Source organism: Pieris rapae, chromosome 2 (assembly GCF_905147795.1).
Source record: "Pieris rapae chromosome 2, ilPieRapa1.1, whole genome shotgun sequence".
Classification (NCBI taxonomy): domain Eukaryota; kingdom Metazoa; phylum Arthropoda; class Insecta; order Lepidoptera; family Pieridae; genus Pieris; species Pieris rapae.
The window spans coordinates 7988156-8012907 of record NC_059510.1 but is presented as its reverse complement, the minus strand read 5'-3'; the positions used below and the strand labels follow the sequence as shown (position 1 = coordinate 8012907).

At 31.8% G+C, this 24752-nt stretch overlaps 1 protein-coding gene across 3 annotated transcripts in view; it reads right to left on the bottom strand.

Annotated features, from left to right (window-relative positions):
- Positions 1 to 24752, bottom strand: part of LOC111002879 (mushroom body large-type Kenyon cell-specific protein 1) — a 145852-nt gene that overhangs the window by 32906 nt on the left and 88194 nt on the right. For all 3 annotated transcript variants that reach the window (XM_022273149.2, XM_022273150.2, XM_022273151.2), the window contains 2 exons: positions 2485 to 2684; positions 1439 to 1630 (listed from right to left, as the gene is read on the bottom strand). In XM_022273149.2, coding sequence (XP_022128841.1) covers positions 1439 to 1630; positions 2485 to 2684 — 392 coding nt within the window. The remainder of the gene's footprint in view (positions 1 to 1438; positions 1631 to 2484; positions 2685 to 24752) is intronic.

Below are 24752 nucleotides of genomic sequence, written 5' to 3'. Positions count from 1 at the left end.
AGCACCACACTTATACCGTAATAAAATAGACGATTGAAAAAAAAACATTCCTATCGACTTCAAGTGTAGCGAGCTATTAAATTATTTTTTTGGCATAGTTAACAGAAAGACTGAGGCATTTAGGACTTAGTTTCTTTTTGTTCTGTGTTATCTTACATCTTCGTTTTAGTATTGTTAAAATTATAATTTTGGTGGTTTGTTTGTACCCAAAGCCTTCCTAACGTAAGACGGTTCAAACCAGTATGGAATAAACGAAATATTGTTTCAAATATTGGTGCCGTATTTTAAGTTCTGTGTGATTTATCATTGCTGTCAGGTTGGAGATTTTCAACCTCATACAATAAACACATATGTCCTCTGAGATTATAATGACAAGTTACTAACCACCAAACAATGCCGTACAGTTCTGAGCAAATCTTTTGTCTATTTTCACGTGTGTTTTGTTTGAGGTAAAACAATTTTTTTGCATTCTTCCATTTTTTTCCTCTTTTGTTTCTAAAATTCCTACCCAGGCTATTAACTACGCGTGCCCCCGGCATTCTTCGTTAGAAAACTTCATTCAATGAAAACATTTAGACAATGGTATGTTTAGAAATGTTGCTGAAATAGGAAAAAAAGAAATTACTTGTTGCTTAGTAATCTAAATGGCTGCGTAAGAATGGGTTTATTGTGGTTGTTAATTTCAAGGCTTTACTTCGTATTAAATGTATTTAAATTGCCTGCAGGCATGTGTTTATTAAAACTTGTATATTACGACGTTGCTTCGTTATTTTTTTTAATTCAAAGTAGTTAACTACTCGAATTGTTCAGAATAGTATTGATGATTTTACACCAATTTTTTTGTTTTTAAATAATAAATCCAAATGGTATTTCTTATTCGCTATATGCATATGAATGTGTTAAAATGTTAGCTTCCACGACCATAACTGATATATTTTTTAATATTGGAATAGCCTCTATTTACTTAGAATTGCTATCTAATATTTTTTTGTATTTCCTAATCTTTTGAAATAAGTTACACATTGGTTAATACCTACTTTAAAATAGTTAGTTGCTGCACCTTTAGTTCTAGCATATTTTGGTATATTTTTGATTTACTTTTTTACAGTTCTACTCCGTTTTAATCTTGTAGTTACAGTATTAAAAAAGCTAGATATCAAATGTCACACGTAGATAATTGTACCAGAGATTTTTTAAATTGTTGGATTAGACTTCGATAAATTATAGTTAATCAAAGGGTTTTGTGATTTTTCTTATCTATCCTATAACATTAGGTCACAGGCATTTCTAGTGATATAAAATCCATAAATTTGGTTGCACTATCTGTTTAACGAAACACAAGCCGACTTTCACATTCACGGTAGTATAACGACCTCAACATCAATCAGATTAATTAGGTCACCGAAAATGCGAACCGAATTTCCGAGGCGTTACTTACGTTTGCGCCGCCCGCCCTCACGTCCGCCCTAGCGTCCGCCCTGGCGTCCACCCCTTCCGCCCTGTCCGTCCGTTCTCCACGCTCGTCGACGCAGAAGTAGCACTTGTCTGCTGGTTTCCAGTCTGCTGGCTCCTGAGGCTCTACCTTGGGTGCCGTCGCTGGACGTTTGATAAGACTTTCGAGGATTGAGTCCTGTAATATTAAAACCAATGTTTCTGAATTCTATTTTTAAACATATCTTTGTTGTAATATGATATAATCTGCAATAAGGGAACGCCGATAGAACAATATTCAAATTAATCCAATATGAAGCAAGCTAGCATACCTACACGTTATATAATATATTATATTAATATTTATAAAAATGAATGAATATATACGGCCTAAATATAATACACTTCAAGAAAAATTGTAATTGAAATTAAACCTCATCTGAACAAGGTTGGCTAATATTGGTACTTTAAAAATTCACAATTTACAGAAAAAGTTTCTGATTGTAAGTTGAAACCAGAGATCATTTCTCTTAAGTGTCCAACTATTTACTTAACATTGACGCTTGCTATAAAATCATAAAGCCTATAGCCAAATATCGCCAATTTGAAGCTACTTCTACAAATACTTCAAAATATTATTTATGTAAAAACATATCAGGGTCTAACCAAGCATGAACTCTTACAGTCTTGGCTTTCTTGAAGAAAAATTTAAAGCAATTTTGACCTACATTGTAAACCTGTTGTTAGCATCAAATTTGCTCTATTGAAGTAAAGAGCTTCTTAGCAGGTAAGTAGCTACTGCATACCTTGTTCAAGTTTTTAGTAGGAAATATACCAACAAAACTAAAAAGGAGAAAATTATTTTCTGCCATGTCTAAGAGCAAAATTTAAAATAAAACGTTTCTATTAGTATGTAGTAAGCTTTTAGGTATGTTAAAAAAGCAAAGGCTAGATTATATGCTTCAATACACACGTGCGTCTAAATCTAGATACCAACTGTATAGTTCCTGTTTATTGATAAATTTAAATAAATAAATTAAAAAAAAAAAGAACCTTTCTGGCCGGTTCGTCGGCCTCCTCTGACTCGTTTATCTGCTCTATGGTCTTTATCTTGAGAGCGGGCGGGTGGTCTGTGGCAGGCATGGATTCGTCTCCGCTTGACTGCTCGCCCTCTAGCTGCTTTGGAATCAATGCGTCTTGATACAGTTTCCATTTTCTTCGACCCATCAACTCCTCTGCCACCCGTTCTAGACCTGTAAAAACAAGAGAGATTAAAGATTTAAGTTAACATAATTTCAATCATAAATACGCTAAAACAAAAGAACACAGTGATATCATTTTTTTTTATAACAATGGTAGTTTATTATGCAATTTGCAGATATTATCTACCTTTTTAATAATTTAAACATTCACGTAGTGCAAGCCCGTAAAAGCGAGTTTATAATCAACGAAATCCAATAGACCATCTCTTATTTGCATTTGCTTGTTTATTTAAGTTTAAAAAGTAAAAAACTGATTAAATTTGTAGCAAAGGGTGACCTCTAGTAGCCAAGTTATGAACTAATATTTATTAATATAAGTTGCGAACTATATTCATAATTAATGCCCAACGGTCAAGGTTCTTGATAAGTTCGAAGATATCGCTGACGGGTGCGAATTGAATTATGTCTCGATGCAATTCAAAATGTATGCAATTAATCTTATATTTCCAATTATATATTACCAATAGTGTCATTCCTAAGGTATTTAATTAATAATAGTTTTATGTAAATTGACTTAAGAATAACGAGTATTGCTGAAAGAAAATACACGAAATTCACTCTATAATAATTCATATCTTGGATTTTATTTGCTAGTTTCATATACCTATTCAAAGGTTAAAAATTTAGTCGATATCAATTTTAATTGCTTGGAATCACTTTGCTGTAAATGAACAAATAAATACAGTTAATTTTTAGTTAATTTAACTAATATTGCCTCCATTAGACTTTTAATTTTTAATGATAGAAACAGGAATCTTTAATATTCTTTAATAATGTTTCTTAAGAAAACATTTCTTTGCATTGCCTTTCCACGATTAAGTAAAACAACCCCCTTAAACCTCTTCTTTATTCATGCATATGTAAAACACTATGTAATAACAAAACGTGAAGGTATAATCATATAGGTGCAGGTGATATGATGATTGCAGATCAATTACAATATTTCCTATGTCGGTAAATGTCATCAGCGCCATCTATGTTTGCAAAAAGGATAATTTCGCAGCTGCGCCAGCGATTAGGTTGGTTACCTCTGGAATGTACTATTTTAATTAATATAAGTCGTTAATTTGTTACGTTTAAATTTTTCTTGGTAGGTGTTTAATAAATAATGGTAAATACTGACGAACGAATATAAAAAAAATCTATATGGACGTATAATTTCTATGAGTTCAGTTTAGACAATAAGTACAATATTTTACTTTAAATTATGAGATCCATCTATGTAATGATAAAAAAGAGAGCGTAAATTTAGTATAACACATACAAAAATAATGATTTTTCGGAAGATCAGACTTCCGACGTAAAACATTTTTTTATACAAATAAGGGCAAACCGGCAGTTATGTCATATGCCGCCCAAGGACTCTCACACTGTCAAAAGAGTCGCAAGTACGTTGTCGGACTTTTAAGAATTGGTACACTTAAAGGACCTTAAGTCGAATATATCCAAATACCAGCTTAGACAACTAATTTAAAGGATTCGTTACCAAAAAGTGCATAGTATTAAAATGATCAAGAAATAACTGAAGCAAAACACCCACTGGTTCAATATTATAATTAGTGCCAACGAACCTACACGCTGTAATAAAAAAATAATTACACATTACGTATTCGTAGTCGCATTGAAGAGCGTTAACTGTGCTTTCTTGTTAATGGCTTGTCAGAGGTAACCAACCTTTCCATTTTTATCTTAACGGCTATAAACAAGAATTTTGTTTCTCTGACAGCCAATTGACAACACCTTTATATGTTGTATGAGACTTACATCTATACTGAACTCGGTTTTGTACCTATGGGGTATGTGTGATGGCGAAGTTTAAGGTTGTTTGCGATACCATGAACCAGAACCAGTCTGTTGAACAGATCCCCGTCAACAAAGACGTTGCGTCTACTGAATGCTGTCTGATATATATATCCGATACTATCGACATATTTAGGTATGTTCACAGAGTGAGTTCAAGTGCGATAATGTGTATATTATTTATTTAATTTTTGTCGACATTATGGCATTGGCATTGTAAGGATATGTATTTTGTGAATGAATAAATATTTCATTGAGACATTTAAAAGCTTGTTAATATTAATGTTATTGTATATCACGAGCTTAAACCTTAGCAGATAAGTAGATACATTTGGCCTATATCTAAGACAGATAAAGCTTTAACATACATAACAATAATAACAAGTTCATTGAGAATTATAACCCAAAGCAAGTACTTACGTATATAATATGTTAAATTATTTTATCAGCTCTACCCTCACAAGAGTCGTCCCGTAAGATAATAAGATCAATAAATTTTAATGCGATTCACTAACTACAGATTGTTTAAAAAAGGCGCAGTACAGTTGCAGATGAGGCAAAAAGACTTGGAATAACTTGGCGCGAGGTAAAATACGAGGCCTAAGACTTACCGCAACGGAGAGCATTGTGGACGACTTATCAATTTTTTTTATAGAACAGGTGCAAGTGACAAGGCTCATGTAGATACACTATTAATGTCGCGAATGCGTTGCCGGCCTTTTAAGAATTGGTACCCTAAGTCTTTATATAGTACCTAAATAAAAAATGTTTATTTCGCTACTGTTTTTAGTTTCGCTCAAAGTTACGCGAATTTAAACTATAGGTAGAAGAAATAAATGTAGTAATTTAATGATTAAATTTAAGGTAGCGTAGTCTTTATATCTGACAGCTAAATTTCACCACACGTTTTTGGCAAAAAAATTGACTTTACGGAAGTGGTCACAAGTCAAGGTTTCATTTCGGGAAATGGTAATATTTCATCTGTCAATATGTAGGAAATTAACGTGAACACCTCGACTGTTGAACTTACTACCCGGAAATTGATAAATAAATTCAATTCGTAAATTCTTTAACTTATATCTCCAATTATACTGGCAGAAATAATATAAATTCCACTTGACTTATCGAAAATAAGTTATAAACAAAATTCTATCCAAATCCAATGTCATCTGTCAGACATTATGAAGGAAGTTTTAATTCTAACATGTTAATTTCAAACATCGAACTTCCGTGTTTGAAGCTGATTGGCTACCGCAATAGAAGTAACACATACTAGTTGAATAATTTATTGTCAAAATAACATAACAACAGTATACAAAGGACATACGTGCGCTGCCTACTGATTGGCTGAAACTGCGATTAGACTGCGTCAAGGCCGCTGACTCAAACTAACGATTAACATGTTATAGACTTAAGCGATTTGAGGACAGTTGTTATTGTCCATTTAAAGTATTGTTTGTATATGGAAATCTATATCCATTGTGAAGCCCGGATAAATATTTTATTAATAAATAGTTTTAACATATAATGTATGAAGTTTTTGTGAGATAATTAATAAATATTATTAATAAAATTTACTATGAAGATGATATTGTCATCCAAAATTACAATTTACCAGAAAACTGTGAATGCAGAACACTACTAAACAATATTTTTAAGTTTATAAGTTTATTTACTAAAAAGTATAAATAAAACAGAAATAAAATTCTTTAATTCCAAATGAAGAAATAGATATAAATTTTAGAAAATTTTAATTATTAAATCCAACCATTTGTTCACCATGGGTCGATTAAATACGTTGTTATGTCATCACCGCTGAGATCAATAATGGTTATCAGAAAATTTTGCATGTAATAGGTTGATCGTTTATTAAAATGTATAAAATTAAAAATATAAATAAAATCATTTGGCACAACACACAGTTTTTAAATTACTCACTCAGTGTCGCGATAAGCTAATCTTTTGTTCTCAAAGAGCTCTTGTCAGTCGAGCCGCGAAACTCGGCACCTCCAGAGAGACGTGGATTCATCCTCTTTTGTGCCCATTAAGTAGTATTTTACTGTTTAATTTTTGTTGTATTGTCCTTTAGTTTTCGCGATATTAATATCCCTTTGAAATGTTAAAGTTTAACGCTCTATTGTAGCTTTTACAGCAATTTTAAGTGTAATTAAAGTTCAATTGTAAATGAGAAACTGCGTAATTATTGTTACGATTGTATTTTAATCATTTATACATTATCAAACAAGACTATGAGTCAATGCTGTACATTTTTCTCACTCAGGCTTTTTACTTCTGTAACTCATTGCCTAGGTATATCGTAACCCCGAGAGTATCGCCCGACGCAGGCAATTTCTTTAACTGTTATATTGCATTGCAAAAAAACATTTGTTCACGTTTTATTTGACTCTATTAAGAGAGATTTATACCAATAAAAACGTTCTTTACTCGTATTTTTTAATATACATTTTTGGAAATCTTTCATCACTTGCTATGTCAATAACACAGCAACTTATTTAAAGGTTAGTATTTAGTAGTAATATAGTATTATGCAAAAGTTAACAGACAGATTAAAAGTAGCCAAACGGTCAGAACATACTTAAATGCCATTTTTACTCTGAAGTACTAAAACGCCGACCGCGTATCAGTTACCCCACACAACTATGATTCAATACGGAAACACCCGTGTCCTTGTTTGGCACATCTCAAATATGCGTATAGAATTGCCAGCGTTATTAGCGTTTAATTATCATTATTAAGTAATGCCCTTCTGAGGCGATTTTTTAGATTTATGGCCTGACTCCATTCTTGGCTATGAGAAAATATTTGCTTTATTACGAAATTGCATTTTTTATACTTTACAGGAAAAACTAGCTAATTTACATTGAACATATCGAATTGTAATAATTGAATAGACCATAATGGTTATTAGAAACACTTATACAGTGTAAAATACACCGTAATAAAAGATTTCTGTCCTAGAAATCGGTCAATAACGTTCGTCTGTCATTTATAAGTAGTAAATTTTATTATCAGTGAAGCCCTTTTCGGTAGAACTTCGTTATTTTGAACATCGTTTCTAAGCGCCATAGTGCAGAACGTTATAAATTGAACTAGTCTTTAGAGTTGTTAAACTATTTTTTCTGTATCAAGACATTTGAGAGCACTCAAGACTGACTGCAGATACGAATTAGAATGTTGACTTAGTAAGCGATGCTCATTAAAAAAAGGATTTCTTCCATTAGTTAATCAGTTGATATTTAACTGAATTAATGTTTTAAGATATATTATATTTTTTAAATCTTAAATTTAATATTTGTGGTACTGTTTGTGATATTGTTTTTGATACTTTTTTGTTTCAGGATGTTAATGTCTTTTGTCCACATATTAAATGAATACCCACGCACAGAATCAGTTAAATCAAAGCCAAGGCCGGCCGGATACGACGTCTTACGGCCGCCATTTTGTAATATCAGCTGTTCGCCCTCAGTACGTGTGATAACGGTTACAGAGATCATCAACCTTTGTAATTACTGAGAAATGGCAATGTCATCTGTCGACTTACCAGCGTAATTGTTTAGATGTGACATTTTGATAAAGACTTTTCCATATTACAGGCAAATTAGTTACTAGTTTAAAGGCGTCTAGTCAAATTGAGTTTACATGGTAATGAGTCAAATGTCAAAAAAATATTTTTGAAAAAAAAAGAAATAATTTCAATGGTGTATGGATTGTATTTAAAAATTCTGGATTTATATTTGGACATGTATCTAAAAATTAATGTTCCAATACACAACTGGAAAACCTCTATCTACTCAACCCAACTATACCACGTTATATATGTATTAAATATTTTAGACTAGACATAAAAAAACAATATAATTAATTATCTCCAAAAACACTGTTTTTTAATATAATAGGGGAGCAAATGAAGCTACAGGACGCCAAAAAGGCAGTCATCGCAGCCCATGGACACCCTCTAACTTTCAAAAATTGTGGATCGCATCTGACCCCCACCGAGAGATACTATAAATTACTACAAAAGAATGCCTTGACATTGAACAAAAAAAAAACAATAATACCAGAGACGTATAAGTGACCAAATAATACACACTAGTGAAAAGCTTTTAGATGTCAAAATAACTGATTTCCATAATTAAAAGATGCAGTTTTTCTGACATCGCTAATGAAGTGTTTTGAATGCATGTTTGTTTTTTACGCCTGACTGACTATTCGATAACGTTTTTTGATTTTATGAATTATTACGATTTAGGTATATAGTTATCTATATGCTTTTGCTAAATAGTAAACATCTTCTTTAAGACAACATAGTTGTTCAAGTTTTACTCAGACAGATTTTCTGCATTTAATCCCCACCTTCCTCTTGTCAGTCAGTAAAAAGTAAGCAAGGCTCTAAAAAATAATAGTACATACATCATTTGACGTTTTGTAAGAATCCTCAAAAATAAATTTTGTTTGTTTTTGTTTCGAGTCTGTTGTGTCTACCTACATTTTTGTTACTGTATTTGTTTTTGAATTTTTGTATAGGTACCTTCTGTGCGTTCTAGTAATAATTATTTAGTCTCTTGTAATGTTTTTTTCTCAGTAAGCGAATTTTTTTTTTATTCCTATGAGAAATAAAGTTATTCTAACCGTGTGTAAATTTTGTTTTCAAGCCATAGGGTGGGTAGATACTATGTGTAAAAAATTTAATAACTGTTGACGTATTTACCAAATAAGAAAATCAATGACCCCCCTTCCCCCCAGTTTGCTTACGTAATACTTGAACTGCTCCCATATACTATGTTAATCATGAATGCAAATATAATTACGTTCCATGTAAATTTTTTTCACAATTTAAATACAAAATAATAATGTTAATTAAAGTACTAAGAAAAAGTTCTGACTATTTACTTATATCCAAAGTCGGTAATTTTTAATCACACCAAACCGATCGTAATTAAAGCACGTACCTCTTATTACCACAATTAAGAGCAATAATTGTACAAAATAATCACATGAGAACATAGAACCATTACCGACACTGATTATTCACAATTGCATAGCATTGCCATAAATGAAAATAAATAATTAAAGGTTACGCGCCTCTGGAATCCGACTCAAACCATTTGAATGAGGAATTAGAATAAGATGACAAAAAAAGCATTAGAAGAAGAGTGCGATCGATGCGGGAATGAGATAGCCTATAATCGAGCTTTGTGATTGGCTGACCAGTTTTTATGCCTTAGTTCCCCTAATATTTGTATCGCTAACATCTGCTGGGCCGATGGTTGTTTGAATGTGTACTTTAGATTATTGGTATAGAACGTAATTTGCAAGTTAAATTATTTGTCGGTTACGATGTTTTAACACGGAGTTCGTTGTAACCTGTTAGTAATTTTTTTACCCATCTCCAGAGCTAAAAGGTCAGTTTTTAACGTCCAAAAACTTAACATAAATTTCTATTGGTTGACAGTTAACATGCTGGCTAAGACACCACTGAGCTATGATGATCTAATAATTCTCAAAGGAATTATAAAAAAATATTATTATTAAAAAGAAGACAAACACATATTACAAATACCAGACATATATTTTATCAAAACTAATCTTTAAAATACTTTAAAATAAATAGTATCTTAATTGTAATAAATAAAATTATGTCTATATTATATACATTTTGTATGAAAAAACTTTGAAATGATTAATGAACACAGAAACAACCTTATTATTATTAACCTTACCCTCAAAAACCTTATTTTAATTACCAAGTTTTTTCAATAAAATTTTCTTCATTCGTATGTTCTTATAATATGTGTCCCTCAAATTTAGCTCTAAGTAACTGGATATTTATCAAAATCTCATCTTTCGTTTGTATTCTTGGAATACTAGATAATACTTTATACTGACTACGCGTTTCATTTCTTAAACTAGAATATAATTCAACCAGAGGAGAGGAGTAGTCAGAAATCGACAACTGATTCTCTGATATCTCTTCAAGATGATTTGTCAATCTAATAGGCAAGAAATCAGCCGGGGCCACGCCGTCGACTTTTTGGTTCTAAGGCAAGCCGGTTTCCTCACGTTTCTCTACACCGCTCGAACCAATATTAAAGGCAAACATCGACAAGTCCATTGGTGACAGCCGGGAATCAAACTTAGGACTGTGAGTCGCACGCTGAAGCTACTAGACTATCACTGCTCCAGGCAAGCCTGATTCAAGAAAATATAAAAATAACCTCAAACAGTTGGTATCCATAGAAAATATTCATTTCTTTCACAAATATATCTTCGTTATGCTACTGTAACTATGATGTGATTAAAAGCCGTTACGACAATCTATCAATAAATCAAGTATCAATACAAGAACAAAAACATATCCGTTGCTCAAGTAAAAACGTAGCCTTATTCGGTGTGACGCGTCATTGATCGCTGTGAGATTTTAATTTACTATTCTGTGTTTAGTGGTTGAGGCCAACCATTCGAGCCTCAGTTGTGCATATGAATGTATGTCTATAAAAGATTTATTTTGTTTAAATGTTTTCTAGATAATTCCCCAACTACTACATAGGGGGTAATAAATAGCTTACGTAAATTGTATTCGTAACCCGGATGATAAAACACAACTACTACTACTAAGATGCCTCTTAACCTATTGTTGAACATTATTTCCCTTAAAAGAAATATCAAACATTTAGTTGTAACGTCTCTGGTTTAATTTAAGGCTCGCCTGAATAGCTTAGTAAAACGCCTGTTTCATATATGTTAGAATATTTATTAATTCTTGTCGGTGGGTAAAAAATAATTAAAACTAAACAGTTCCGTTTTTATCAACTTACTTGTCATAAAGTAAATGTTTATAGCAGTAATGACACAGTTTTTAGAAAAATTATTAACTTGAATTACGGCAGTACCTACGTGTTATTGTAAAAATACAGTTTACCGGATTACAAGGCACTAAATTAACGTATTTTAAGAATTATTAATGTTAAGCTCACATCCTGGGAAAGAAAGAATGTTTTACTTAAAGATAAAAAAATCCCAAAACTGTAATAATCGTTTAACTGATTTTAAAAATTTGATTAAGTAGACTGTATTCTGAAAAACGATTCGTAACAGCTACTGTCTGATTTCTAGAAACGGTACCCGGTTTCGAAATAAACTAGTCTCAAACAGGTGAATCACTATGTATAATAAATTCATGAATGTTATCTATGACCTATTAAAAATATTGAATTGAAATCATAAACATAGTTGAATGAATGAATAATGAACAGGTGTCGATTGCGTAATGTCACCATGATTAAATATCGCAGTTAGTAAATAACCATGCTATTAAGCGATAATGGCAGTTTCGATCATTTCTTGTTAAATAGCAAAGTGTGTTTATGTCTGAACCCAATTCGACGTTTAGGCTGGCAGCATACGTACGGTTTCCTCATTATGCTTCCTAATCCGAAATTCTGATTCGGAGACACGAATGCATACCTTACATACAACATATTCTACTAGGCGCAAACGTTCTTAAATTTTTCGGACGAAAAAAAGATCCCGATCAGGAAACCTAATTAGGGAACCGTACGTGTGCTGCCAGCCTTAGAGTCCTTCAAAAAAAGAACAGAAAAAAATTCTTAAAACGCACACGCCCTCTGAAATTTTGTCCCTGGGCGATATGACGTAACATCAATTGAGTCTCCTGCCCGTTTATGTTCTAAAAATGGCGCCCCTTCTTTTAAATTATTAATATATTACTCTTTTAAATTATTTCAATTATTAATGAAAAAGAATCGCGAAAAAATATATATCACAATTGTCTCTTGTTGATTTCTGTTCATTATTTAACAATTGAATTTTCTTTATATGTGTTCATACAACACTCGTAAATATGTCGAAGCATCGTGGGGAAACCGCCGTGTCTTATATTCAAAAAGTTTAGACAGATACGGGATTCCTAGGCCAATGATTGCAAGATTCAACCATCATTTCTGTCTTCACTGGAGTCAGAATAAGGTCTTTCAAGGGGCTATTTCTTCAGGCACGTAGATAATTGGTTTTGTCAACAGTATGAATAAACATTTACATCTTTGCTATGACACAAAATCACTCTGCCAGCTGTCAAATTATAGTTATAACAGATTCAAAATAAACAATAAAATGTGTGACTAATTACCAAAATAGGAGGTAACTCTTTGAACTGTATGTGTGTTATTAAGAGACATGTGTGCTAATTTTCATAAGTGTGTGTTTGTCCAGTAATGTAATGTAACAGTCCGAGTTATCCACTCTGGGACATGAATAGCACAGGTAAATACGTGTACACAGATTAAAAAACTTTATTTGATATTTGACACGTTGTTTACTGAACTATGTACTGAATCACCAGACTGATCGAACTATTTTAATAAAGTGGACATTTTGTGCAACTTTTGTGTGCTCCAGGCAAAACTATGTACAACAGATCTGATTGAAATAGTTAAACTATTGTCACGAACTCTCTTTGTAAATAAAACTATAATAATTTTCTATCATTTAAAAGCTTTTACGTGCTTAAAGAATGTTTTTAATATTCTTGAAAATATTAATAGTGAATTAGTTTGAGAGTTTAGGATTTTAATAAAATTAAAATTACATACGATTAAGAAAATTGTTCTTAGTTAGAACTAGGATGCTAAAAATGTATATTATTTTTAAATTTGATAAACATTATAAAAGTATTATGTTATGTTTAAAGAACTTTATTTCTCATTACAAAAACAGAAATATTTTATTTACATGAGAAACTTAATATTAATTTGTATATAGTATATACGAGCGAGATACACGTCGCCATTAGCCGTAACAATTTTAGTCAGCTATGTTCATTCTAACATGCATCTTTAATGCCTTTTTGAATTTGTCAAACACTCCAATATTGCGAATTTGAGATAGTAATTGGTTAAATAATTGCACACCCTCATACCTAATAGATTTTTTCAAATAATTTGTACGCGGCTTCGGTAAGATAAGCAAACTCGCTCGACGAGTATTGCGTGTCGTTGTGTGTTTGATTTTTTTAAACGACAAGCAGCTATGGATAGAGTTATTTAAATTTTTTTTTATCAAAATACAGGTGCTATATACATACAGTTGTTTAATTGTCATAATTTTGGTTTCTTGGTAGATTTTATTAGTCGGTGTTAAAAAATTGTATCTAAATAATGATTTTATTAATTTATTTTGTAGTGTTTGTAAGTTAAAAAAAGTATTGCTTAAATAAACAAAATATTAAAGTACCAATCAATTAGGTACATATTCTTATTTCCGATAAAGAGGCGATCTGTCTTCTGTGCCTATCTACAAACCAGATTTTTTTATAATAGCAAAAAACATTGATTATCGAACCCAGTAGCTTTGCATTCTACGTCACATACGATAACCACTAACCCAGACTGAAAAAGAAAAATATCCCAGACCATTTGTTAACATAATTACATATCATTATGAGCATAACAGATCATTGTCAACTTGGCAGATTAAAATGAAACCACTAATTTCTATTAATAACAATTCAGTAGGAAAAACATTTCACAGACCAAATGGCTTTTTAAATGGCTACAATCAGAGTGCAAAACAACAAGTGCCTATAATTTAATAATTCGAGCATAACTTGTAATTTCGTAATGTTGGCATCAATTGCTAATGACAGTTTAGCGCGCAAACAAAAATGGCGAAGGAACAGGGGGAAATTTTATTGGTATTTAAACAAACAAACATTGAAGGTACTGGTACTAAGGTCTTTCAAGTAATTCTATCGAACAACTAAATAAAGTTGAACGAGAAAAGACAACATTTATTAACACCAAATTAAATAATAATACTTACTTAATACAATGCCTATATATAATAAACAAATACCTAATCATACAAAAATTAAAACTGATGTAAATAATGTAATCAATGCTTAAATAACCGGTTATTGAGTCGGTAAAGCAGATTTGCTTTTAAAATATACAGATTAATAGACAAAATACACGATGTCATAGTAAATACATAAACAAGTCATTGTAGAAATACGCAGTTAAATAAATACTATAAGGTTGTATCTAATTGACGAACATTCTTCACTTTGACATTCGTAAAATACCACTTTACTTTGATAAATTACCTAGCTATAGGATAATAATATGTCAGATGCTAGAATTCGAGGTCACAAAGGTCAACTTTCTACCTAAACAGTGGAATTACGCATTGCACTGGTGGGAAGCGCAGTTTAGTGTAGTCTGTGTAATTTATTATCTGTGAAAAATACATTGTCTTTACCTTTGTGATTAAATTTAAAAATGATCTAAATTTAAAAATCATATTACGTCTACGTTGTTTATGCAAAAGTTCAGGACAATATTTTAAGATTAAACTCTATATTGCGTAACTAGATGGCGTCACTGTTCACGAATTGTTACGAAGTATGTATTTGTTACACCGCAAAAATACGCGTTTTCCAACTACATGGACTATGAAAGACAAAGACATAACTAAACAAACGTTTACGAAACAAAATAATAGTAATTTTCAATACTTTTTCCTTACTATACATAAATAGACACATTACACTAAAAGTTATATTGATCTCGGTTCAAAATATTTTTAACCTAGGTATTATTTAGATAAATAAACATGCGAGACATCATATCGCAGTTGTATTAGAAACGATATTTACCGAAAAACATTTATCACACATTAACGTTATCTGGTCGAAAATTTTGACCAATAGCACGCGAAGTATTCAGAATGGGCGTTAACCGCATCATTCGGTGCGTCATCCTAAATCGTGTGGTCATACAAGGTCACACCGATTTTCCGGTATTCGAAACACTACCTATTTCAATAGTCACATTTTGAATAACAGCTCCATGTTTAACTCAAGTTATAACACACTGAAAAATTAATAACGTAAAAAAAAGGATTCCTAAATTTGAAAATCGAATACACCATGCTAATTATGTACCGTCTGATCACTCATCCCGGTTTATTAGCAGTTTAAGATCTATGCTGTTTAGTCTATGGTGTGAGTCATAACATCACTTTAGGAACTTATTTCTAAATAATGCAAATATATACCTATCTATAACCAAAGACTAAATTCTTTCATAAGACATTAAATAATAGACATGTTTTAAAATATAAATCTGATATCTGTAATTTCATACATCGGAAGATATTATTGTCGTTCGGTGGACATTAATATTGGAGCAAGGCCGCGGCCTTGCCAGCTTCGGTTACATTACAATGTTTATTGTAATTAGACAATTCACACTTGACTATAATATGTTTAGGAGAGAATTGGAAGCCCTATCTTCCTATAGTATTTCGGAGCTCAAAGCACCAAGCAGGCAGGCATCTGCTCATCAGTGTCAGATACGCCAGAGGTAGTGGTTTAATCCCACAACACATTTAGTGAAGAACATCAGAAGTGTAGGCTGCATCCAGATTATTTAGATTATTTAGAAAGCACATTTATCGAAACCAATTGACATAAATATGTATGATGGATAGTACTATATTGAGGTCCTTAATAATTGTAATATTTACCCCTATCAGCCCCATCCACTCAACTAACCCTTAGTATTATTAACCCTACAATATGTCATGTCATATTTTTAATATTTTTGTTGCCGGTACAATTAGTGGGCATTAATCACGCGGGCTCGTTAGGGTTGACAATTGTAATTGGGTCAATACAAAAGCGATGTCTCGTTAGAAATAAATGGAACATTCCGAAACGTATGAACCGAATTATAAAAACCGAACTGTAGACAAAAAGCATTGCAAGATTTGCTATCGTCACGTAAATATGATTATAAAAAATAATTTACGCATGCCTGAAACAATATGTCTGATTTATTGCTCGAGAAGACGAGAAGTTTTATATATCCGTACTTTTTAAGGCATTAAAGGCCCTGAACTTCCCTGGTAGTCCGAGAAGCGGGTGAATGATACCCACTAAACTCAAAATACCTCGGGAATTTCCAGCAACGAGGTAGTACAGTTATAAGTATGTTTCGAGGTATTTAAATTAAAAATACAAACAAAATACAAATTGTGAAATTCACACAATTCGACTTATAGTCCTTCAATAAAAGAGCGTCCCAATAATGCCGGCAACGCACTAGCGAGCTTTCTGACATAGTGTCCAGGGGTAGAGTGTCCAGACCTTTACATCGGGTGAGCCTCCTGCCCGTTTTCCAAAAAAAAAAAACAATATAAAACAAAACAATAAAACATCATAACTAGGTACAGTTTAAACAATAAACACAAATACGTATGCAAAAGCTTTGAAATTGAACTAATATATGTTAACCTTGGTTCGTTAGTATTTAGTCGACAGTCAGAACTTCTATACAAATTGACACAGTGGAGTGTTATTTCTAACAAATGCGTGGCCTTCACGCCGCGTTTAGCACCTACTTAACTGGTTGTTTTATCTAAACAAACATAATACCTAACACAGTTTCCTGTGAATTTATAGAGGACTCAACAAGTGAACTCAAAAGGGTGAAAAAAAGTGCGTGCGTACAAAGTACACATGTCAGAAGTGAAACTTTTTTGTAAATTACTTATTACTAAGGTAAAAGCCCCAATAGATGATCATGTACCAGTATATGATCACTCCATATACATATTTATATATGTGTTAATGATAATATAAATAAATAAAATTGTATTCATTGCATTGCATTCTATCCGTCGCCAAAAATGGATTGTCTTTGTAGTTGCAGATAGGAGATCGATCGACTGAAACGGTCTGATCTCGGATTGTTTTCAATCTGAGATTGTGGATTAATTGTTGGGTTCGAGCGTTAAACTGAATATGGGCGAGCAAAGAGAAACATTGCCTTAATAGGGACTGTGTAAGTCACGGTGGGGACCAACAGATTTTTTCTTTGTATGTACGCAATGTTTTCCCTAAATCACATACAGTTTTTCTATGGAAAATTTTCGATTCGTTTGAGAACTAGACTAATGGATGTACCAATCTCATCTGTGGATCGCTTATTCCAGCTAGTTGGCATTCAAGTATCCTGATCCAGTTACCTGGCGATGAAAGGATCGGCTTAAAGGCGGAGGTTATTTGCAGTGGTACATATGGTCGTTTGGGGTACCGTTTCAATTTTTAACCAATTATTTAAAAGTATTAAAGACATTCGCATTTATTTATGAAACAATTTAGGGGTCAGAAAACAGCGTACCAGTTCTTAAAAGGCCGGTAAAGCGGCCTTGGGACAATATAAGTGTCAATTATCACCATTTGAACCCTGTAACTTAAAATAAATATTGTGCAGGATTTTTAAAACTGACTTATAGGCACATTTTCATTTATCGTACAATCACAAAATGCATATAATCATATTTTCATGCAACACGTTGCATTTAAAACCTGCAAAATCGGCTATACAAAAAACTACTTACAAAATAGTTATATATTAGTGCATAAGCGATAATTACTGAAATTCTAAGTATAATACTTGACATAAACATGTGCAAAACCTTGATCCACATTGAATATTTTTAAAACGCACACAAACAAGTCGCAAATTAGTCTTCTGCTACGCCCATACAAACATATTTGTATACGAAAACGACCAATGCCATACGCGCGTTAGAATCATGTCAACATCTCTATTCCATTGGCATAGAGTTTCAATTACACTAGCCAACTCACGCACACATACACAGCGCCAATGTCACGAAATCTAGCTTGTTTCTAGGTTAGAATATGCGCGGGCGCAGTTGGTGACAATGATTTTGGTATAAACGAAACTTGATTGAAATTTATCAAATACATATGCGTTCAGTATCTATAGGTAAAAATGGTTTTTATGTACCTTTGTACCAGCTACCCGATGTCTCAGTATGTCACTCTAAGATTATGTTATCTGATTTTTTGTTATAGAAACTAGAAATAAAATAGATTGCGCAATATGCACAGACGACGACAATTCACAAAACTTTGAACAAAATCAAAATTTATTTATTCATTTAGGTAACATAATGTACACTTATGAACGTCAAAAAAAGAAATATTAAATGAATTTAATTTTACATACACTACCAGTTCTCAAATCAAGGGTGTAGAACGGAAGAGAAGAACTGGCATTAAACTCTCCGCCACTCTTTTTAATCGCCAAGTTTTTTTTACATAATGTTTGTAAGGAGCTGCAACCACTAGACCATGTTCCATATGACATATTGAGTAATAAAGAATAAAAAAATAATATAATATGAACAGAAAGAATAACAATAATCAAAAGAACAAAGATTAATTGAATGAAATCTAAAGAAACAACTTTAAAGAGAAAGTTTCGAACTGCACAAATTTTCAGACGAAAGTCTTATCTTAAAGTATCCAAATCATGGCTACCACTCAACAGTGACCTTGCTAGCGCGGCCTAGACAACGATGCCATTTATTTGATACTCGGGACCTGTTGTACGAATGCACACGATTTTGGTCTCTATGAATTATTTAAAACATTTTAAAGTGGCGACAATTCCATAGACCCTGTAGTTATAATGAGACCAGCAATTTCTGTACTTGCAATTAAAATCTGTAATTGGTTTTAATAACAGTATTGAATGCTTAGTACTGCGAACGGTATATTTTAGATCTCCCTACTGCGTTTTAATATACGTTAAATATTTTTCGTGTAATATCATCGTGGTGGCGTAAAATGGCCATTATTATATATTTATATTATAATATACCTAAGCATATGCTATTATCGATGCATATACTCTTTCTATTGCTCCTTCTCTCTGCGTATTTTGCAACTATCGCAACTGAGTAGTTATTAATTAGATATGTCAAAGATTATATCTTAATATTGTTTAATAATTATATATTCTTTGAATCTTAAATTTGAACCTTACAAAAATTATTACAAGGAGTCCCTTTAGGCAAGGTTCTAAAGATATGGCAGCGTTGGCAGTTTCAATAGCTAATCTTAATTAATTCTTACATTATATCATATAATCAGGATTACATTAGGTTCATTACATGTACTACACGACCTCCGACGGAGTGAAGGCCTATTCCAAATTCTTCCACTGGTTTCTGAACCTCGCCACCATTTTTCAATCCTTCCCCGCTTTTATTCCGTTCTCTCTTTTTTCTTCCCACTAGGCATGAATAGGTTTCTTTGACTTATCTGTTATTACAAGCACGGACAATGTGGAAAGACTATTTCCACGTTAACTTTTTTGAATGCTTTATGTTTGTAAGTCACCGTTTTTAACTTTCTTTAAATTTCAACCGATATATAGAATGCTCTAAAGCCTTTTGACATACTTAAATCTTCTATATTAACGCCTTATTAAAATCATAAATTCTCAAAATCAAAGGGATATAAGCTAGTATTAAAAACAACCATTCTGGCTCTAACCAGAGACACATTACAGTGTAATGATTACACGGATTTCCCAGTTTCTAAGTACTTTAAATCTTTACATCAAATTATTTGTTGAAATAGGAAAAATAAATTATAAAATAAAAAAAACTAATTTCTAGATTAGCGTGCCCACATCCGGTCGCTAATTAGTTTTTTGTTTTATTAGAAAAACAGATTGGTTATCGCTACGTATAGCTAAAGATATGTTAATTATGAAAACACCTGCTTCCGTTAAAACCAGTTCGAGAGAGCTATATTTTATGATAGTTAAATATCGTTTGCGAATGAGAATAATATGATTTTTATTAAATGTACCGATAGCGTCTAAAGTTCGCCAATGACGCCCCAAATGAACACGGACCATATCCGGGTAACATGGTGCGGCTTTTTACAAATATAACGTGCTTTTTAGAGGGACAAACGTGCGAACTTGACGCCCAAAATGGGCATTCTTCGCAGCCCATTGACACCCAAATTAATAGGTGAGTTGCCATTATTAAACTTTACTGATCCCTGATATCATTGTTCAGCTAATCCTGGGCATCTTTTCACAATTATATATAAATGTCTGTCTAAATAATAATATCTAAATTTATTTCAATAAATAAATTTAGACATTATAAAACTTAGCATTTATCGACTGTTGCTTTAAATGTCATGTCATGTCAGACAAGCTAGCACCACCTATTCCAAGTCAACTACTTATAGTGCCCATCAAAATTGTGACCACGACATATTGTGTTGAATAGGCTGGTTTGAAGGTCATAATTGTACACGAGTTTAAATAATGAAGGCTTATTTAACAGTACTTATGTCTAACGCAATATTTAGCGTAATCCGACATACATCCATACAATAAATGTTTGATATAAGTTTTATGACGTGATAATTTTGCCATATCTGTTAGATTTGTGATAAGACTTTGCGAAATACTTGTGACTTTGAGTATAGTAAGGCAAGTAGATAATATATGAATTTAAACAGCGAACACATTTCGAACAATCATAAAAATTCAAATAAAGAATCCTTCACGCAGTAATAGTCAATTGAGAGACTGCGTAAAATTAATTTGTATTATAAAACAGACGCAAGAATGTTTGATAAGCATTATTTAATCAATTAGGAAGACAGCGAAACAATATATACCTACTCTGTGTCCAAAAATGCCTGAAAAATTCTAGTATAAAACTTATAAAACCTTTAACTCCGGACAGACTCAGTTTGTGACATTTCCCGGATCTAATCAAGTTACAAATTTAAATTTCGAAAGATTTCCTACTTGTAAAATATACAAAACAATTTCCGCAAATAAATAAAATAAGGCGGAAATGTAGCCTTGTTAGTCACCTTGTATATGGGTAGAATATTAGATTTTCCTTAGATCTCTCATTTTTCCGCAGATCTGTTTGGCATTTTGATTAAAGTTGGTAAATTACCCTGTTTTAGTTTATAAACATAGCTAGGTATATAGCGTAAATGGCATCCGAATATAGATAAAGCAAAATGAATTGCAAAGAATAATTTTGTAGTAGATACAATTTTTTAAGTAAAAGTTAAACCTTAAGAAAAATTGTGTATACATATTTAACAAGTACCTATTATATTGTAATAATGCGTTTTGATAATTTATATTTAAATGATTTCGTTGTTACAACTGCCATATAAAGAAAGCAATTTTATTCAGCCCTTTTTTGTAATGCACTGAAATAGATGTCACAAATTTTTGAAATGATGGAAAATATTTCATATTTTTATTTGAAGCGACTGTTTCATATTGTTATATTCAACCAAAAAAAATATATCTTTATTCTAAATAATTCTGAACAATTCTGTCTCTTTTTAACATGTTTCCCAAGAATGTGTTTTCCAACGCATTGCAAAAGCAGTTGAACCCTTGTAATATTAAAAAAAGTATGCAATAATTTATTTTAACGATGCTGAAGATTTTATTAATGATTTTCGCAAAAACATTTGTTTCGATTAATTATTACTGATTAAATATAGACCTACTATGATGTTGAAAAACACTAAAATGAACATAAAAATGTACACATCGCATGTCTTTATGTGTAAGTTAATTTATCATTAAAATAAAAAATGGAGGTTTGGAGGCAATATCATTTAGTTGATCTTATGTCAATTATAACTCGCATTTTTTCTTTAAAATAATAAATTGATATAAAACCTATTAAAGTACCAAGTCAACCAGCAGACGAGGAAACTAATAATAGCTAAGTAAACACCTAACCATTTGTTAACCGATTATTTTAAGGAAAATAGCATATATTTTATGTAAACATGTTATCATCAACCTATTTTGTTATAACGCAAATAATATTAATATAAGTACATATTTTTTATAGCACTCGTTGCACTGGCACTGCCAAAAGGTTCGCACCACCACTAACGAGGAAATTCCGATACAATTCGACTTAGGGTCCTTAAAAAACAGAGCGTAACAATTCTTAAAAGGCCGGCAACGCATTTGCTAGCCTTTTGACAATGTGTGATTTAATATCAGGTAATTCCTCCTGCTCATTTAGCCTCTGCTGTATATAAAAAGTTGCGGCCTTTTTATAATTGGTACGCTATTTATGTCTTTAACAGAAAGAAGAATTAAGATTTGATTGCCTTCATAGAAATCAATCGTGTGATCTTTATAATTAAATATGTACTCAATTTATATATTTTGTGTAAAGTCAGGCGGATGTAAAATTGTTGTTCAAAGTAATCTAAAAATCTTCATGAAGATACTTTTCCTGTAACCTAAACTATTGACAAGCAATGAGAGATGGATTAGTTATTATATTAAACTTTTGACCCACACTATTTTATTAAGCTTTGTGACATTGAGTTTATTAATATCGAAATTTAAAGAGAAGGTAGTTTCAAAAACAAATACCCTCAATAAATAAAATTAACATCAATAAACGTAATTTTATGTCACCTCGAATTTTTGTATGCTTAATTACAGTTTATTAATAAAGTCATTAAAGTAATCAAATTTATAAATATTTTCAAAAGGTGAACGTGTTTACAAAATTATTGAAGTACCTGTTCCTTATAACACAAAAATTAATCACAAAAAATGTTTAAAAGTTTATATGAATGTAATATGTGTGGATCAATTTGAGAATTCCTATGGTTTTTATGCAGAGAAAACTTTAAAGTTTTACTAAGTTTTTCTTCGGGAAAAGCATTTTGCCAATTCTTCTCCACATGAAATTACCTTTTGGAAGGGGTCCCCCTAGTAATTTTTTAAATATTTTAAACTTGTAAATTTGATTTTGTATAGTGCGTTTCAATAGGTCTATTTAAACAAATGATTTGACTTCGAATTTAAGACTTCGAACAGTCTCAATGGGGTGGTATGCGCAGCTACTAAAAAAAGATAGCCTTAGTAGTATCTAATGTTCGCGGAAGCAGCAAATTTCTAAACAAGAGTATAATGAAATAAGATAGAAACAATATAATAACCCGCTTGTTTTTTGTTTATTTTTATTTTATCCAATTAAGTTTAAACATACTAAATTTTCAGAAGGAAATTTTAATATTTCAAAGCATAGTCGGTATTAAATATTAACAAATTAATTAAACATTTGCCCATAATTTCTAGTTTATAGTTTAAAAAGTTATATGATTTTTTAAATACGTTAATTTGAAAGTTTCGTATGACGTTGCGCGATATTGTCACTGTCATTCAACCTACAAGATAAACGTGTCAAAGATTTCCCGCGCTTAGACACAGATTATAATAAATTAAAAAGCAAACGCCACAGAGTAAAAAAATACAGACGCGCTAAACGTCATTAGATAGATAAAAAACAATAAACCCTACAGTGATAATCGTTTTAACACGATTTAAGCCATGACTGAGCAAAATTCTCTTGTAATCAACCTAGCTTGAACGCAATGATCAAACATGTTTCAATTAACCACGCCTGCTCGCGTCGGGATTTGAACCAATGAACCGTTACACTAACACACCACGCTAATTACCATGAGCGTGAGCACTAATTCCGCTTCTGCTCACTAGATGGCGTTGAAAGAAGATAATGTATTTACGGCGCTGTCACTGTAAAATTAATTTTGGATGGACAATTTTGTCACAAAAAACTTAACATTGCAGATGCCCTTTTCAGATCGCTTCAGTTTTTTTTGCAAATATCGTTTGCAATATTTTATATTATCTAATTATTTATTACAAAATCCTTCAGTTTGAAGTTAAATAATTCATTCATATGCACTTAACATATCACATAGAATATTGTAAGATAGATTTTTCAATTATTTAAAAAAACATTAATATCACCGATATTTAAGACGTATTAAACCATAATAATAAATTCAGTGTAACTTAAAATTAATCGAATGCATATAAAATGTATGTAATTACTTAAACATTATAAGCTAGATGAATGACCAGTATAACTTGAGCTCTACTCGTGAGTAGGTCATTGCTAGTTGTTCGAAGGCTTCTAAGGAATTGGCACAGTGTTTTAGGTAGAGGTTAGCAAATAGTTGCGCCGATCATTCGAATGCTGTGTTATTCTCACAATAATTTACTGCTTGAAGGGCACGTGTTTGATTTTTCTGCAAAAGTTCTAAAATTCATCTAATAGGAAATAGAAAGTTATTTTAAATAACTTTCTATTTTCAAGAAAGCCATTTACAGGAGCTTTGATAACAAAAATAAATTTAAAGGTTCTTCATTTAATTTCACACAGTCACGGCCATATATTAAACAAACGTTAGAATCGTTTTAATTCGCTGTAATTATTTTAACCGTAAGTTCAAAATGACCAGTTTGGTGGCGAGCGTAGGTACCTTTCACAAAG